The sequence below is a fragment of the Halichoeres trimaculatus genome, unplaced genomic scaffold (assembly GCF_033239565.1).
Source record: "Halichoeres trimaculatus isolate MK-OKI-2021-1 unplaced genomic scaffold, fHalTri1.1 fHalTri1_scaffold_18, whole genome shotgun sequence".
NCBI lineage: Eukaryota > Metazoa > Chordata > Actinopteri > Labriformes > Labridae > Halichoeres > Halichoeres trimaculatus.
In genome coordinates, this window is record NW_027437196.1 from 5075007 (window position 1) to 5094633 (window position 19627).

Genomic DNA, 19627 nt, shown 5'->3' on the forward strand with positions numbered 1-19627 from the left:
GCTGTTTTATACTTCTTCTTAACTTTTTAAATTTGGATGGTTTCAGGATTTGAGGCATACACCCAACTTCAGACTCTGACAAAGCGGGAGACTTCTGCAGAAACCGGGAGTGTTGGCAGGTACGGTTTGCAGCCTGTTTCTTGTTTCTCCTGATGGAAATTATTTGGCTGTGTTTGTGTTTGTTGGTTATTTTGCTTTTTGGCGCTAAATAAAACAAGATGGCAGCAGAAAAATACCAAAACTCAAGACTTAATGAACCAAAAGGCGGCACTGCAATCGCTACTTTCACAAGGTCTCTGGTTTGCAGAGTATGCCATGCAGCAACAACGCAAACAACCTGTTCATCTTATCGCAATGCAACAACATGCAACTCAGCAATGTTTGCAGAAAAGGAAGGTTGACATTACTTTAACAACTAAGATGTAGGTTGCATTTCTTATCAGGATGCTCCTCGATTGATGGTACAACCACTGTACCCACTCTCTCAAACCAGGCTCTGTGGAAAGTTTCTGATTCAAGAATGTGAAAGTAACCACGACCATGTGTCAGAGTAATTGATGCTTGGGCAGGAGGGTTGAACCCAGGACATTATGGCTTCGATTTCAAGGAGGCATCTTTTCCCAATCAGCTCGAGTAAACAAGTTGATGAGGAGGCTCACGTGAAGCTGGTTTTGCAAGAGCTTGGGTTGTAACTGGTTGGTGAGAGTCGGATTTCCTGAAGCGCACGCTGGAAGCAGGTAACAAATGTGTCTGTCGGACGCCGTGGTTCCTGCTCAGCCTGTTTCACTGACAGAAAATCTGCACGCAGCCTCAGGTGGTCTCAGTGATTTGACGACAGCTTGAAGGTGTTTAAAAGCAAACAGGTGACACTAAATATCCTGTCAGTGCTGGTGTTCCTCATTTCGTTTTTGTGCATATGCCCCTAAATGTAATTATTTTCCACTCCCCTGTGCGCACAGATTGTCCTGCGATTCCCTTAATCCAGCTCTGGACTCTTTGGGTGAGTCTACAAAATCACAGTTAGCAAGCTGCTGCAGATTTAATAACATATAAAAATCTTTCCCAGTGCAGCTTTAAGGTCACTTCTGAACCCAAAATGTGAGTCGATTAATCCGCGAACACGACGCGGCAGATGGATCACTTCATGCAGTCATAAGCAGCGTAATGCAGCTTTAAGGTCACTGGATGCTTCCACTGTGTTTTGATTTGACTCCCAATCAAAGGAGGAGGAGAGGTGAGCGGCGAAGGCGGATTAAGGGATGATTTTCGAGGCAGCTTTTGGAGAACATGAGCATCAGACTCCTACACAATCCATAGTGACTCAGCCCAGCCGAGCGTAACAGGGGCAGCTCAGCCCGGATCACAGTAATGTAATGAAAGCTTTACTCACTGCAGGCTGAAGTATCTGAAGGTATTTAGCCTAAACACACACAGCCTGTATTTACTGAACCACTAAAAAAACACACACCAGTGGTTTCAGGGTTAACACACTTTTCAACAAACAATGTATGAATCACAGCTGAACTTCTGGGGAACAATATCACTCAGTTTGTTTTTCTCCTTTTCCACAACATCTCTGGTTAAAATGTCATTTTTAAGCTACAACACCAAAGCAACCGCATCTAGGGACGGTAAATCATCAAATAAAGATTTGAATTCATAAAAAATCTGGACAGACTGCAACAGATGTGAGCTTGAACATCTTTATGGCACACCACAGGGGCTCTATAAAACATCAGTATTTGGATAATGTGAATATGAATGGTGGTGTGACGGAGGGCAGACACACGCGGCAGGTAGAAGTTCACCTTCAGCAGCCATAAAAATCAAAATTCAGCATCTTCCTGTGCATTTTTAAAGATGTGTTGATGTATTTATCAGTCCTTTAATGCATAGCTACCATTAAATGATCAAAAAATGAAATCTGTGTTATTTATTTGGCTGCTGGAGCTCGTTCTTTGCTTAAATGTAAGCCGACAAACCACTACTGGTTGTTTTGGTACTTTTGTGTGTTTATGCGGTAAAAAATATCAATTTTGTAAAAAAATAAATAAAAGTAAATTCTTTCCAATTAAACATATTTATTCTGCAATATATAACCTCATGCTGTTTTCATGTCAAGCATGGAAAATCACCTACTTCCAGTCTCTTACAGTCACAACGATGCATTTAGGTACCTTTTGATTTTACATGAATCCGTACTCGGTACTTTTGACAGAATTCGGTCGATACCAATAACGATACCCATCCCTAACAGTGACCAGTGAATGAAAACGTGTTCACTAATTAGCATTGTCATCTTATCAATATCACAATATTTTAAAGGTCCCATATTGTGCAAAAATCACTTTATTAAGTCTTTTAGTGAAATTTGTGGGTCTTTGGCTTTCCCCCCAGCCCACAAAATGTGATATTTAATGACAAAACCTGTTCTTAGTAGTGCTTGTGACTGTAAAATCCTGACCTAAAACGAGCTGTTTGGATTTTGGGGATTTGCCGAATCAGCGATTCCCTTTTTTGACCAATCAGGAGCAAGTCTGACCTGATTGGTCCACCGGAGCAGATACCCCCGCATTCCCTCCCCACCCACTCCCCTCTCTGCAGGGGGGAGGAGAATACCAAAGTTGAAGAGCCATCACTGCTCTGTTTTTGGCTGTAAACAGCCACATAGTTCCATGCACAAGCTTCCCATCTCATAAGAAGACAGACTAAGTGTCTAGAGTTCATTTATCAAGGAAATGTTCCAGCTACACTCAGTAAAACTGTGCATGTGTGCGCTAGTCACTTCACGGCCGACTGCTTTTCCAACTTTGGACAGTCCAACAGAGGGCTAGCCAATAGACTGGTCCTGAATCCAGGCGCATTACCAACCATCCACCAACAAACCTGGGACCCTGGAAATGTGAGTATTTTAAATGCTGTGTGCTGTGGAGCAGATGGAAGAGCTTTTCCTCAGTGTCCCCCCTGTCTCTGTGTTAGCTTCAGGATGCTAACTTTAGCTGCGGTTAGCCTGTTGTTTTAGCCTGTAATGCTACGGTAAACGAGCTTCGCTGTTTTCTAAACATTGTGCACTCGGAGCTCGTGGCGCCGCTCTCAATGTTGCTGAAGAGCGGGGCGGTATCAGCAGTGGCTCATTTACATATGAAGGCCACGCCCACTAGATCAGAGCGTTCTGAACAGAGGGGCTATGAGAACCTGGAAACAATGCTGCTGTGCTTGATTTATTGGCTTTTTGGACCAAAACATGTTACTACCATTTCATGAAGACATCAATGATCCATATTAAGCTGCAGAAAAGGAGCAGAATATGGGACCTTTAACCCCCTCTGCCTGGGAACAACAGGAACAAATAACTTTAGGAATATTGCTTTTATTTTGTGATAAAGTGTAACGGAAACGCAGCTTTTATCAGCTTATGCTTCCTCTTAACCGAAACCAGAACACCTGTCATACATAATCCAGACTCTTACATCTACACTGGTTAGAATCTGTAATCAGAGGCTAATTTTAAAGCAGTATTTTACTGTTGTAGTTAGTCGTGGTTCTGTGCCTATTTTTGTCGTCTGATTTGTGGTTTATTTCCTCCTTCTATCCTCTTTTAGTCCAACCATCAGCCCAAACCACTGAGCTATTATAAATAAACAAAAGTAATCAAGTTATTTCAAGAAGGCGCAGCATGTCCTCAGAGTTCAGACCTTAAATGTGTGTTTCAGTACAGCTGTGAGGGAAATGTCACACAGTCACACACAGCTGAACTCGCCTGTCTCCTGTCTATATGGTTAGTTGGCATCCAGTCTATGCGGTGCTGCTTGTCATTCAGGGTGGGGACGACAAAAGCACCACTGTCTGCTTCACGGCCCTGCGGCATTTCTGCCGACTATAATTTGACACAGAGAGAAATCTCAGCTTTTTCCCCAGATAAGCCTATAGCTGCTGTGCAAACAGAGACCAAACATCCACAGGTCACATGATGACTCAGACTGTTTCTACATTTGGGTCAGCTGTTAAAGGACGTCAGTAAACTTAAATTTATCTCCATAAACCTCACGTCAGACCACCTCACTCTCCCTGTGTTGTAGTCTGACATCTTGTTACGCTTGTAAGTCATTAACTCCGCAGGTGGCTCCAAACAGCAGCGTGTTTGTGACCTAACTTGGCTTGAGTTGCAGATAACAAGTGTCAGATCGTACTGACGGATTCATCCCTCTCATAAAAAACTGGTTTGGCGGAATGAGACGTCGTCTTCATCGAGGGTTTGTTTACGGCTCTGCTGTGATAGGACGTAAATGTGCTTCTCAGACAGAATAAAAGAGGCAGCCAATCATTAAATTCATTAAAACTGTCCACTGCACTCTTTTCAGACATTCTTCCTCCTCCTGCTAAAACACTGGTCCGTACAGAGTGCAATCACACAAAGCTGAGCTATTTTCTTGAGGATGGGAACAGTTTTACTCGCTGCTTTTTCTGTCAACACTTCCAGACAGCGAGGCCTGCTGAGTGACGTGGAGGAAAGTAAGGGATGAAGACATTCATCACTCAATTTCAGGCTTTACATTCACCCTCTGAAAGCTCTGTGGCAGCTTTACATGATCTGCAGCTGCAGCTTTAAAACTCATTTATCTCAGTCTGCTGTCTTTGAAAACTGTCTATAGCCTCCTCCACTGTTGCCACACCGCAAAGTTGTTTTTATTGTATAAACCAGTACTTCTCTTTTTAGAATAATGGATGATGAATAGTTTTTGAAAGGGAACAAAAAAACAACAAAGAAGGTTGTTGATGTTTGCTTTGTGTTAAAGCTAAGATGTATGATTTGGAAGCTTTGTACATCTTAATAACATTGTTTATAGGGCTGTAATGGTCTTATGGTCCAATCTACACAATATAAAGACCAAAAAGAACGAAAAAAATCCATTCAGTATATCCGCTGCAAAGCTGCATACTAGTTAAACCGTGCATGGCATGCACAGTTCGGATTGGTCTATGAGTCCATCCAATCCCCTGTCTCCCTCTCTTCGAACCGTCATGCTCATGGTCCCACCTCGTTCTTCCCCACTACCCCTCTCACGTCAGTTAGCTGCTCAGCTACCGAAGCGTCATGGAGCCAGAGAAGACCGAAAACAGGAAGCTGTTACTGTTACCCTCCACAGGGAAGGGAAGAAAGCGAAAAAGTTTCAAGGAAAAGGCTGAAGCAAGGAAGAATTATGATCAATACAGGTGCCAACAGAGACTGAATATTGGAGAAATGTACGACCGGTGGAAAAAGCTGCAGAGGGATTTGGGACTGAAGACTGACGTCGAGACAGTTGAGTTTCTGTTGAACAGGTAATGACTTTGTTTACCACAGTGGGAGATGTCAGCTGAATAACTCTGGTTAGTCTGAGCCTGTACTGGCTAATGACTGAATGCTGCTGGTCGGAACAGGTCGGCTCTGTCGATAGATTTTAGCATAAGTTAGCCACACATCTTTAGCATTGTAAACTGAGCTGGTGAAGACACGCAGAGAAAGGTAAAGCCTCGCCCACAGTCGGCTCTGCTCTGATCAGCTGGTGGTGGCAACGCCAGACCTGCTTCGCCGGCTAATTCATGGTTTTGATCGCGCCGGTCCAACTGAAAAAGCTACCACTGTGTGTTACAAGGAGGATGACTGTCTTGTTTGTTACATGTGTAAACCAGTACTTCTCTTCTTAAAGTGAAACATGATGATTAGTTTTGAGAGGAAACAAGGAAAACAATAAGAATGTTGTTTACGTTTGTTTTATGTTACATTAAAGGGATTCAGCAATCTGTGATGTCACAAATTGAGCAACTGTGTAAACCAGTACTTCTCATATTTTAAAATGAGGAATAGTTTTGAAAGGGAACAAGGAAACAACAAAGAACAAAGAACAAAGGTTGTGTCCGAAATCGTTGACTCATTCTCTACTCACTACATAGTGAATTAGATGCAGTGGACTATATAGTCCACTCAATCAGCTAAATTAAAACAACATTTCGAACACTACTCACTCACTCGCCAGCTGCTGACAGTGATGTAATTACTCTAGTGTCGCTCATGGACGGCTGGGGATTTAGGGTTGTAATTTTTCTCAAACACTGCAAAAAAGTATTTATTTCAGTGATAACTACTGTTATACTTTGTGTATTTTCCGCAACAGCCAAATATAATAGAAACACCTATTACACGTTATTTTTAAATAAATAAACCATACTTTTGCGCAGCAACTTATGCGGTGTTTGAGAATTACAAGGTCCAGTGAATGCATCACCCGCGAGGAACAGTTTAATGGCTAACGTGCGTGCTGTTTGTTTTTCTGCTCGAAGTTGAGACGCGTTAGCCCGAAAGTTAAACAGAGAGATAAGTGTTATTCTCTGACAGTTTTTAATGTTGTTTCGTGTTGTTTGTAATCATTAATCATGTAATCAGCCATTTCTTCTGTTTGAACTGCAATGCATGATGGTATATATTGCTGATATAGTGAGCAATGCTAATGCACTACTTTTCAAAATGCATTGTAGGATACCTTGAGTGGACTATATAGTGAATGACCATGCTCACTCAGATTTCGCTCAGCACTACAAAATGGTGTATTCACTATATAGTGAATAGGGAGTGATTTAGGACACAGCTAGAGAATGTTGTTTATGTTTGCTTTGTGTTACATTGAAAGGGTTCTGCAATCTGTGATGTCACGAATTGAGCAAATCTTGTGGAATTCTCGCGGGACATTTTGAACAATCCAGCAGTCTCATTCTGGGATTTACCAACACATGTTAGCATCATGTGTCCAAAAACCAAACAAAACTGTTTTTATTTATAGTCATGGATTTTTTGTAGCGCAACAATTGAGGCATTCTAAGGTTTCCGAGTCTAAAACTAAAGTCAGAAACTACAGTAAAGTTTATATAAAGCTTAAAAGCTTCAGTTGTCTGTTTTTAATTCTTTTGGATCAAAGAAAGATAAAAGAAAGAAACTGTCACCACTAGAAAAATGACAGAACTCTGCTTAAAACTTAGAGGGATTGTGTTTACAAACTTTGGACATACATCCTCTCGCGGTCGCGCTGTAATGACAGCACAAACCTCTGAAGTCAGGATGAGTAAATTGGAGAACAAACATCCAACCACACTTTGGATACAGTTTATACCAACAGTCAGTGTTGGTTTCTTGAGCAGAGTCCTTTCAGAGCTGAGTGGGCACGACTGGACCAACGGGGCTACAGGAAGACCAGGGTAATAATTTAAAGCTGTTTTTCTGATTAATGGATATTTTATACTTAAATAATAAGCTCTTCTACATTTTGAGACATATGTGTAGGGAGCTTGATAACTTCACACCTTCTGATGTGAGTACAGAGACGTTTTAAGCTCCGCCAGATTTATCTCCTCAAGAGCTTTTGGTTTTTAAAATGATATTATTTTAATCCTTAAATCGGTCGACGTTATGCATCATGTGTTTTCATGGAACGAGCGTCTGAATACATCTATTATTGTGTGTCTGATACCGATGATCTTCACTGCAGACGTCAGTTTATTTTCCACCCCTCCATCTGCTCCAGACCTGGCATATAATCCAGATTAATGCACACAAACCCCTGCGACTCACACAATACACACATGCACATACACACGGGCGCTCATTATACTGCCAAAACACACACACACAGGGACATACAATCACTTTTGAGTGAGCAAACTGTTTCCCAATGTATTCAACTGCATTAACGCCCACACACACACACACACACACACACACACACACACACACACACACACACACACACACACACTCCTGCCCACACACAGGGGTTTAATCTGGGCCAGAGTTGGTGATTTGGGATTGACACATCCGTAGTCTGAGTGACCCAGTGCTGATCATCAAACCGGTCCGTACGCATCATCAGCGTGGGACGCCGAGTAATTTTCTCTGATGGACGAAGCGAGGGCGGGAATTAAATCATCAGTGACGGTGATGAAATTAGGTGTTTCTCCTGTGTGTGTTAGCAGTGTTCCTACCTTAGTGAGGGCCAATTTGTGAGGAAATTGACTGAAGTGGGAGCAGGTCATCATTTGAATTATTTTGGGATATCTTTTCGCTTGGTAAAGACATTTTTTCGAATTACAAGGACAAATTTTACATAATAAAGACACGACAGACATTCAAACTACTGCTCTGAACTGTTAAAAGAGTCAAGAGTTCAACCAAGTACATAAAGTTAAACACATGAAATAAAAGTAGTCTGGTAAAAGCTCTTATAGTATGTTTTGTGTCAGACTTGTCAAGCCCTTAATTTGCCAACGGAAAACACAAGGGGTGGGATAAAAAATCAATGTATCATAGTATAAGGATTTTTTGTTTAACGACTTCAAATTGTGATTTTTTTTTTGTTGTTCAAACTTTTTTTTTTAATTCGAATCTATTTTACATTTAAGTCTTGGTTTAGAAGCTGGATGTAAAAACTGACTGACATGTGATGTGCATTTTCTGATATAGCCTGTAATCATCATCATTATTCAACTTTTTCACTTGGTCTGGTGTTAGAAAAGCAAACTAAAAATCGCTAGAATCGAAATATCGAAGAATCGCAGTTTAAATTGAATCAGCACCCAAAAAAACCCATTCAAGAATCAAATCAGGAGAAAAGCATATCGCCCCAGTCCTAGAAAACACAACGGCTGTAACCACAAAGACATCTTTAGCTACATTTGGACCAGAAGATTCAGGAACCTTTAGTTCCTGGTAAAATATTCCCCAGAACTTAATAGTTCCTGCGGCCCATTGTTGTTTCTGTTTTAACCAGTAGAGGGCGGTAAGCCGACAACAAAAGCCTTTCAGCAAAAATGACACCACAGAGAACAACAGTTAGCCTGTTAGCATGGAGGATATTCAGCCTGTGCTGGTTTTGATGGTGTTTTATTTCACTGCAGATGGATTTGTTGAGGAGACAAGCTCTAGAGACAAAACCGTCACCAGTTGATGCTGTTTCCAAAAGCCCCAGAAGGCTTCAACTGGTGAAACAGCAGGGGGATTTATCCCACTCATAAAACTTTAAATAATCATTAAATACCAATCTGATGAGGAGGTTATGACACTTGCATATAAAGCTAAACAAGGATGCATTCCCGAAGACTTCTTCTGTGTTTGAACATCTGTTGTAAACTGGATCTCCACTGACACGTTCAGCTAAAGGTCTCGCGTTTACAGGGTCACTTTTTAAACTGGAACACCAGGAGCTGACAGAGACACATTCACACTATCAGGCTCAAAGAAGACTAGTGGTTAGGAGGTATTAAACCAAGTCCATCACAGCTGAAGGTCATCTTATTGTGGACAGAGGGAAAAATAAAAACATTGTGACTGCTCGACCAATCAGAAACAGTCATTTTGCAGGCCCCGCCTTCAAAAGTCAGTGAAAAGTGCTACCTCACAGTATGACTGTTTTCAGGGGTAAATTTGTCCCCCAAAACTTAATTTACGGGGCGTGTACACGACAACACTTTGGGGTTAAATGCAAAAGTTCTGTTGCGTTTCGGCCTCGTGTTTACAGGGTAACAGCGTTTTAGCCAACCTAAAACGCAAACGTTTAATAACGGCCTCCAGTGAGGAATTTTTTCAGAAACACTGCCGACACTGTTGCCGTGTAAACAGTAAGCAGTCATTTTCATTAGAAACGCTGACATCACGCTCCGTTTTGAGCAAGCGCACACAACAGGACAACAGTACCGTTACGATCATTGCGAACTACCGTGTTGTGCTTGTGCTGCTAAATCTGCTGAATCTGCTGAATGTCTTTCAACAAAATGTGCATCTGTTGCTCCATTTCTGCTCTTAGCATTCACCAATACACCAGAAGATCGGCTCAACTCTACTTCAGTGGAGGTCTACCAAAAGATGCTTCTGGACAAGACTGTTATAGGCGCAACCTACAGGCCTAGCATGCTTACTACAGCGTTTTCAGTCCCTCTACGTATCCGTGTAAACACAGATTTTTTTCATTGCGTTTTAGCATTTTTCAATGAAACGCTGTCGTGTAAATGTAAATGCCTTAAACCCCAGTTCCTCTGTTTCAAATCAGACATGCCGATTTCCTTAATTTTGGGGGATCAGTGATCAGGGATCTGTGATTGGCCCATCCTTACGAATGAAACTGATCCTCCGGGAAAGTCTGACAGCCAGCCATTGTTCCTTTCTGCTCTAAGACCTAAAACTCAGGACACTTTATAGGTTGTTAAAGTGAAAACATAAAGATTTTATTGTTTCAAAGGTATTGTTCAATGATTTTCAATTAAATAAGATTGGAACATTAAAGGTATGTGCTGTCAGTTATAAAAGATAAAACATAAAAATCGGTATCGTCCCAAACCGGTATGGGCAGGTCAGGCTTTTTTAAGATTGGTGATCTGTGATTGGCCAGAAACTTGTGATTGGTGCACCCCTATTTGAAATGCAGCTTCAGTTCCTCAGGTGCACATGCAATTCCTCCTTTTGGCCATAGGGGGGGCTGAAGATAACAACACCGAAATCATTAACTCTAAAACCAAAAGACTCGACTCAAAGGTTTGATTTAGAATTTGCTCTAGTTTATATGTGTGATTGATATTATAATTAAACATAGTTTAGCAGCAACTACTGTCCTTGTTGCAGTGACTGTTTCACAACATGAAGTCCCCATTATTATAACTGTGTGTAAGTGTGTGTGAGTGTGTTTGTTTCTGACCTCCAAATCCTGGTCTCATGGCGAAGTCGTGCTCCTCGATCCTCAGCAGCTGTTCACTTTTTATCAGCAGTGTTTTGGTGCTGTCCTGCCTCTTCAGCTTGTAGTCAATACGTCTGCAGAAACAACACACACACACACACACACACACACACACACACACACACACACACACACAGATGACAGACAGAAGGACAGCTTGTTGAGTGATTAGGTGGTTTAATATGGATGTGATTGCATGTTTTGATTAGAGGAAACACAGTTTGTGGTTTTGCCTCTCTGTTTGTCCTCATTGTCACTCCCTCTCTTCAACCGTCTGTGCTGCGAGCTCTTACGCTGCCAAAACCATAACCTTAATCAAAGACGTGGCACGGCTCCACTAACAATACACACACATACATATACACACACATTATTCATTGCTTCTGCAGAACTGATATAACCGGCTCCTCGGAGTTGAGTCAATAACAACACTTCTAGATCACCGCACTTCATTTCCCATCAGTCAATTCTCCATCAACCTCGATATTTGAGTTATCAAGATAAAAGTTAGGTAGCTGTTTCTCTAAATCATGACACAACAAAATCAAAGTTACACATTGAGCCTCTGAACTTTAGGATCCTGCAAACTCACTTTCATTTTCATTGCATTAAAGCGTCTGTTTCCTCTTCAGGCGAGGCGCTTTCTGACCAGAGGTGCCAGGAATAAACCATCAGACTCAACCTTACGATGTCGTCTCCAGCCTTTAATTATGACATAAAGAAAATTTAAGCTTCAAACTTCTTATCAAAGGCTTTCCTGGGGATGTTGGTCTCAGGCAAAATAAAGAAAACACAACGTGCACTTAAACAAAGCGTCAAATTCTCTTTATGTCTGACATTTAACCAGGGAAACCCCCGAGAGACGAGGGTCAGGATGTAAAAGGTGTAATTATAGCTTGAGTATGGCTTCCTTTCTGTAGCAGCGTGTGTGTGTGTGCGTGTGTTAAGAGGGTGTAAACACACACACACTCACACACGCAGGGTACAGGTGAGCACACAATTGAAAAAGAGATAAAAGCTGTTTGAGATTTTCTCTGCTCGCGGGTGAAAAGCCTCTTTGAAAGTCACACACCTTGACAAAAACAAACTAGGACACACACACTCATACACACACACACATACACACAGAGTCACACAAAAACACATTTGGTTCCAATCACTGTGAGGTCGGTCAGCGTACTGGAGCCAAATCCTATCCCCGTAATCCCCTAAATTAACCTTGAAACAAACACTCCAATCCTCCTAACAAATAAAATTTCAGGAACGCCTCGACCCTGACACCGACTCGGATAAATGGACTTTGAGGATTTTTTCGCTGCTTATAAAACAGACTAAATCCAGAACTGATGTCTCTATGACCCAAAAAAGAAAGTCACACCCTCACCTGAAAAATACAGCTTTTCTCTACAGCACTTTACAGTCCTAAAGCCTTCGTTTACATTTTCCTGTGTAGGAAAAAATACATCAGCCCTTACAGTTAGTTCATGACAGTTATTAAAAACTAAATAGTTATTAAAATATTTTTAAAGATTGATTGACGGGGCCAGACTTCACAGTTTAATCCAGTGGACTCAGGGTATCAGGACCCATCAGCTCCAAAATCAAGTGTTTTTTCCTGTGAAGTTCGTCATAAAGAATAAAACCATACCCACATATACATACTTTTTCAGAATTAGAGTCAAAATAGCCTTTATTCACCAAGTTTCTCAAGAATAAAAGGAATTTTTCTCTGGTTAACCTCACGCTCTCTGTGCAATTATTGTAAATACACATTAAATATTACAAAAATAGAAATAAAAATAGAGCTTAAGCAGTAGGAAAAAATAAATAACTAAATAGGTAAACAAATACATAAATAATTAATAAAAATAATAATAATAATAAATATTATTATTATTAATAATAATATTATATAATAATAATGATGATGAAGAACTTTGTACAGAGAAGAATAAAACTATATTCAAATGAAGTTTAAATAAAATAAAATAAAAAAGAAATTAAAATTAAAAACAGAAAGTTTAGTATAGACTAAAGTTTAACTAGAAAAGCACTCAGTGAGTACAGACCTCCATCAAACATATTGTGATTGTCACCAACACTTTAGTCCTACTTTAATGTTATACTCCCTTTCAGCAGACTGTCTGCTACAATTTGGTGTTAGATGCAGGTTTGTACGATAATTTGTTTCCTGCCAGTGTTGAAAATTATGATGACCCAGTACATATTTCATATTCCAGATCTTAGTATCCAGAATATTGCCAGGATCTGGATCGTACTTTTACATCTGTCTGAAATTATGGTGACCTTGTCTTGTATTGTTTTGCAAAGCAATTTGACCATTTATCGTAGAGTTATATACACATATGGTGAAAACGGCCCTATCTCACAATGATAAAGAACCCTTTGAAAAAGTCCTGGATCCAGACAGTGATCCAGATCACCTCCAAAATTTAATCACTTCTTCCTTATCTCATTTTCAACATTTCCTGAAGATTTCATCAAAATCTGTTAGTCACTTTTTGAGTTATGCTGTTCACAGACAAACAGACGGATAAACTCTTCCAAAAACACAACCTCCTTGGTGGAAGTAATGACGACATCTGTCCTTTGAGGATCAAACGGTCTTTTGGATGAACCTGTAACTGTCTCAATTTGCTGTGTAAATTTAAGAGGGGTGCTTATGTGCTCTGATTTATGGAAGAGTGACCAGTCTGAGATTATCTGATTTGGGTATTTTCTTTCCTGTTGTCTTCATTCTACCCTTCTCTGACAATGTATGAGTGCATTTTGGATGTATGCAGGTTTCTCCTTTCTGTCCAGTCACCTCAGTTCTTTAAAACAGAAATTAAACAAGAACTGTCATTCACTGACGTTGACCACAATTTCTGCTCATGCAGAAGTCACAAGAGCTTTTAGCAAGATCGAGGTCTGGCTGCAACATCCCTGCCTTTACGATGTGTTGACGATTTTATGACCACACCAGGCTAAAAAAAAGAAATGTTGGAGAGACATATGAGATGCGCTTCAGCAATCCAGAGTCTAACTGACGTTAGCAGTTCCTGGTTTCGTCCAGCCCTCTTCATCATGTCAGTGATGATAAGTGAGGCGCCAGCGCCCAGTCTCTCACGTCTGTGAAGTCACAGGACAAATTTGTGCCCGTGTGATCACCTGATTTGACACAGTGACCATTGTCATGTCAAACGGATCATGTCGTCAAGACACACCAAAACAGACACACGCTGAAACTTCCTCCTGGCTTCTCAAACCGAAACTGAAACTACAAACCTGAACCGTTTTCATTTTAACATGAATGATCTGCAAGTAAAGCTGGAAACCCATGACCATCAGGAGTAAATTATCCTCTGTATTCTTTCCAGAGGATGAAGCTCGTCCCAGGCTGAGTACACTCACTCCTGAAGGGTGTGCATTTATCAACAAAGCTGTTTTATGCACTAACCCAGCTTGTTCAAGACGCAGAGAGCTGAATCTGCCGTTATTCTTTCACAGCAGCATCTGAAGCATCCCATGGACATGTAAAAACAGTTTGAGCAGTAAATTCTCCTCCAGCAGCTGCAAACCTGCAGCGGTCAGTCATCTGCTGTGAGCCATAAAAAGAGAGCAGTCAATGAAAAAGCTTTTTTCCACTTTAACCGACATTCACAGGAACTTTACTGCTGCCAGCTCACATTTAAAGATTGACTAACCCAAGGAGAAGTGTAACAGATCGTTTTTAGCTGAAACGTGACACATGAAGTCATTTCAGAGATAATAAAAACAGTAAGTGTGAGGAGGGGAAATTCTCAGCGAGGGCTGTGGTTTTTCTGCAGAAAAGGGAAGTGAAAAGGTTTAAATCATGGGAATCTCTGTGCGGCTCCATCACTAAAAGTTCACAGAAATGAGCTGCATCATGCTATAGACCTGAGCCCTGTGAGTCAGCATCTATTACAGCTCACGATGTCAGAGGAAGAAAAATCAAACCTTCACAGCAGGCTCCTCGGGTCTGCTGCAGACTCCAAGCTCTGTTAGTCATTCATGACCAACTCTGACCTCATGGTACCCACAGATGGGTTGTTGTACTAACAGGGACCGAGACGACTCATTCCTCTGGTATTCTCAAACGTGGAGGTTTGTGTGAAGTCAGGACTCACTTATTTCGCTGATTTTATCATCTTTCTGTGGAAGCTGACAAAAGATCAGTTTCAGCTGTGATTTTTTTTTTCACATTTCCAACATCCTCATCTCAGTCCTCGCAGTCTGACTTTTCATCTCTTGGTTCCTTCAGGCTTCAGCTGTGTAATTTTCCATTGCATCGCAAACATCTGGAAAAATGTTAACTGTGTATCCTGATCAAGCAGCAGGCAATCACATATTCCTGGTGCAACCGAGGCACAGGCCGAAGCGACCTGGCATCACAAGACTGACTTCACACCAGCGACGAAGAGCAAGAAATGCAGTAAACTTGTAGTAATGACTCTTGTGTTGGTGTTTATTATGTGTCATCTTCCTTTGCTCTGAAAATCTGGTGCACACAGGATGGCAGGATCATTATTGGTTAGCAGAGCTGTCAATCATGATGTTACATCCCCCTTTTTTATGAATTCAATAACTAATTCAAACAAAACTTGTCAGAAAAACATGTCTCAACATGACAAGAGCTAGCTGAAACATTTATTTGACATGGATGACCTATACTGCTACCAGACAGCAGAGGGAGCTATAAGTCTTTTGGCTTCAAAGCAAGGGGCCCAGATGGCAACAATTTTAATACAGAGTCCATTGCATACATGGGGCGCCTGCTCCACCAGTTGAGATATACTAATGTCCCATAAACGATTAGCTTTTAATCCTTTTCAGTGCAATTAGAAAGTTGTAAACACCAAAACTACCTAAGAAGAGTGGACTATCTTCTTATATGTCTCTCTTTCTGTTTTTGATCCAAAAATCAGACAAAACATACTTTGTTTGATCGCGTTCATCTCGGGCGCCCCATCCTTTGATTCTCTCCATGATCTCCATCGTCTTTTCTCACGGTGGCGCCGCTCTTTCTCTCTGAACTACTACGACACATCCTCAGTTGGAGCGTGAGCTGCCTGAACTTTTCTGACTTGCATCGTCTCGCTATACCTCTATCATCTCACATCTTCTTCTCATATCCATGCTGAGCTCTCATCCAAAGAGCACACCGCTCTCACCCACAGCAGTTTACAAGCAGGATTTTGACTGACAAGCTCCGCCAAACCCCGCCTCCCCCGGATGAAAAACACATTATGTACTTCTATAGACGCAGTAAACAGTTTAATCCAATTAAAAAAAAAAAAAGTGGATTCATAAATCTTCTCTTCTTTGTGTATTTATTTGATCAGTCATGCACTACAATTTTGTGATGTCCTGGAATTCTGATTCTTTATTTAGGGAACTTAAGCAGATACGAGATAAAAATGCGATTAATTAGATTAATTAATTAGAAATCCTGTATTTAATTGGATTCATTTTTTTAATAGCCTGACAGCACTAATTTAGATTCTATTGCATACATGGGGTGCCAGCTCCACCAACTGAGTTAAGCCAACACCTCATGAATGGTTGGCTGTTAATCGTTTCAGCGAAATTAGAAAGTTGATCTAGTTAATCACACGTTTTGTGATTAAATGTCATTACTACCTATTATATTGTGTGTTACTTCACAAACTGACCAATTTACAACAGCCCTCATTTATCAATATTATGTGGGAACTGGTGTAGAGCTAGGTGTATAAACAAGGCTATGACAAGATTCATGTGTGATTAATGAAGCATGCATATTTACTCCTCTGCATACATATACTTCTTGTGCACACCTTACCCTATACAGTGTTTTTGGTGCTATATATTTTATATAGCACTTTGTTACTTTATTTAAATTGTTTTAAATTCTTAATTAAACTGTTTATATTCTCTATTCAAATCTTTTATACATCTTGACTCTGAGAGAGCCCAGCACGAGATTTCCCATGTGTCTGGACTGTGGGTCCATGTACAAATGATGAATAAAAATATTGAATTCTACGCCTGATCAGATATTGATAAATGTGGCGACTGAAAACTGTCATCATTTCATAGAATTTAAAACATAGAAGAACGCATTACGGAAAAAAAGTGACTTCTCCGTGCCAGAGATCGACACCCAAGTAACAGCGATGGGGAGAAAATAGTTGTGATGTTCGGCGGCCTTAAAAGTGTTCTTAAGTAAAGTCTGAAAAAACTTGTCTAAATAAAATTCCTGCAGGAGTCAACAGTCTGGGAACCGTCTTAATAATCCTCTAACTTTTAAACGCCATAAAATAACTTAAATTAGTATTTTAGTCTTGCAACACCTTGTTATAAACTGAGAAACCTACAACAGCAACACCTTTGTAACCAGCTGCAGTGAGCTACTTTGCAGATGTTAGCATGACAACAATATAAGCCATGACTTAAACTTTATACTTCTGTTATTTCAATGAGTAAAAGTGCAAATTTGGCTTCATCAAATAGCCTTTTGGAAGGAGCCGTCCTTTCCATTAAACCATTATTGAATAAACATGACCTACTCCTTTTCATCTACTTCATCTTCTGCCTCAGTAAAACCTGGATATGATAAATCAGTGCCAAGGTAAGCTGTTAAAAATGTACGAGTCTGCGTCTCACCCTCCAAACTTGAACTTGCTGTTCTCCCCGAGAAACACCTCCTTGTTCTTCCGGCGTCCGGAGTTGCGACCGCCCGTCACCATCCCGAGGAGACTCGCTGCAGCCAGAGCGAGGCAGGTCAGCACGTCTGCCCTCATGTCTCACAGGTCTCCCTGCCACCACTGACACGACGGCAGCATCCCGACCACAGTGAGCTCCAGCTCCGCGTCCCGGCAGACTAACGCTGGTGGTTTTGGTCAAACATCCCACAGCGGATGGAAGTTTCGTCAAGCGGAGAGATCCTGAGAGATGGCGAAACTTCCGAACAAGGCAAATGCATGAGTGATGCTTTGAAATATTCCCTTAAATGCATGTGTTTATGTTTCTACATGCAAATATTTCTGAAGCTCCTCGGTGTCCTGCAGAGCATCCTGACTGCGATGATCTCTAGGAATCTTCTGCTTTCTCTGCTTCATCCACTCCACCTGTCACAGTCTGTTCCTGCACGCTGTATGTGCATCTTTCCCGCTCTGATTAAAATCGATATGAATCTATTCTTCGCAGCGATAGAGGAATGACACTAATTCCACTCTAATCCTCTTATCTGCAGCCGCAGCAATCTTTCACTAACCTACAAACAGTCACACACACACACACACACACACAAAGCCATCAGTAATCAGGATTTTCTCAGCGGGACAATGAAAAAACAGGCACCTGGTGTGATTATGTGAGGTGAGCGCACACCTCTGCTCGATGTGTGTGTTGGAGTGTGCGATTTTTCATGTGAGAAAATGAGACGAGGGTTTCAAAGGAGCTCAAACGACAAAAGATCGTCAAGACCAGCCGAGGTTTCATCTGAGATTAAGTGGAGGGAGCTGCATTTAATCCTAAAGCTTCCTCAGTTTACACCTATGGAGCACATGATCTCTGACACTACAAAGCACACACACTAATCTATTCTATGTAATGGCAAGTGAAATACATGCAGCAACACACTAACATATATACAATCTAAAGATAGACTCTGGCAAGCTTTTTGCACAAAGGAGTTGGGAGGAGCTTTCTACTTTAAAGTTCGAAATATTCATCTGATTGGCAACAATTTGATCTGAACAAGACTGATTTGAAAATTTCAAAACCACATGGTCTCACAGGAAAAGGCTGGGATTATCCAGTCTGGGTTACAGTACCAAGTTTGTTGCATCTCCTCGCTGATCTAGGAAAGAGATTAGCTGTAGTTTCTTGATCCGGTTGAATGAGTTGTATGTGAGTTATAAAGAACAAAACTGTGATTGTTTTGGTTTTTGTTGTGTTTGTTTTCTGGCCAAAGTCTGAGGGATGCTTTGGCTTTGGTTGCAACAGCGTAAAAGTGAGAGTTGGTGGAGTCCCCCTTTCAGCTTCAAGCAATGGGTTGAAAAGAAGTGACGTTCTTAAGGGGCTAGTAGTGGCCTGGTGGTTAGGTCATGTCCAACAAGGTTAGTCCTCGAGAGGTCGCCTACCCCTTTCTTGTTTTTACTCCCTACACTCACCCTAGTTCCTGTCCTCTTTAGGTAAAGGCATAAAAGCCTGAAAAATAAGATAAAGTCTCGGTCCATTCTGTGTTTATCACTTGGTACCATTTCACCCTGAGGTACACCGCTACATCACTACAACGTCATCAATCGACAGGTCTGAAATAAATTCTCAAATGCTTTTAGATCATTTGCCCTCTCATTTTACCTATAAGGGATGAGTTCAGACTGGTTACCTCCATCATTGAGGTTATGTTTTTGGTAGTTTGTCTGTTTGTTTGTTTGTCTGTAAACAACATAACTCAAAAAGTAACAAACGGATCTGGATGAAATGTATAGGAAATGTTAAAAATGAGATAAACAAGAAGTGATTACATTTTGGAGGTGATCTGGATCACCGTCTGGATCCAGGACTTTCTTAAAGGATTCTTTATCATTGTGAGATAGGGCTGTTTTCACCATATGTGTATATAACTCCACCATAAATGGTCGGATTGCTTTGCAAAACAATACAAGACAAGGTCACCATAATTTCTGACAGATGTAAAAGTACGATCTAGATCCTGGCAATACTCTGGATACTAAGATCCTGAATATGAAATATGTACTGGGTCATCATAATTTTCAACACTGTCAGGAAACAAATTATTGTACAAACCTGCAACTAACACCAAATTGTAGCAGACAGTCTGCTGAAAGTAAGTATAACAT

General features: G+C 40.9%; 1 protein-coding gene across 2 annotated transcripts in view; it reads right to left on the reverse strand.

The window, feature by feature from the left end:
• The window catches only part of LOC141807762 (gamma-aminobutyric acid receptor subunit rho-3), a 52781-nt gene that overhangs the window by 16601 nt on the left and 16553 nt on the right, over nt 1-19627 (reverse strand). Inside the window, exons 1-2 of one of the 2 annotated variants that reach the window (XM_074693960.1) lie at nt 17424-17917; nt 10716-10828 (exon numbers count right to left, since the gene is read on the reverse strand). In XM_074693960.1, the coding sequence (XP_074550061.1) occupies nt 10716-10828; nt 17424-17560 (250 nt within the window). In that variant the 5' untranslated portion in view covers nt 17561-17917. Of the gene's footprint in view, nt 1-10715; nt 10829-17423; nt 17918-19627 lie in introns of those variants that run through there. The other variant, XM_074693961.1, reaches the window with a different exon arrangement.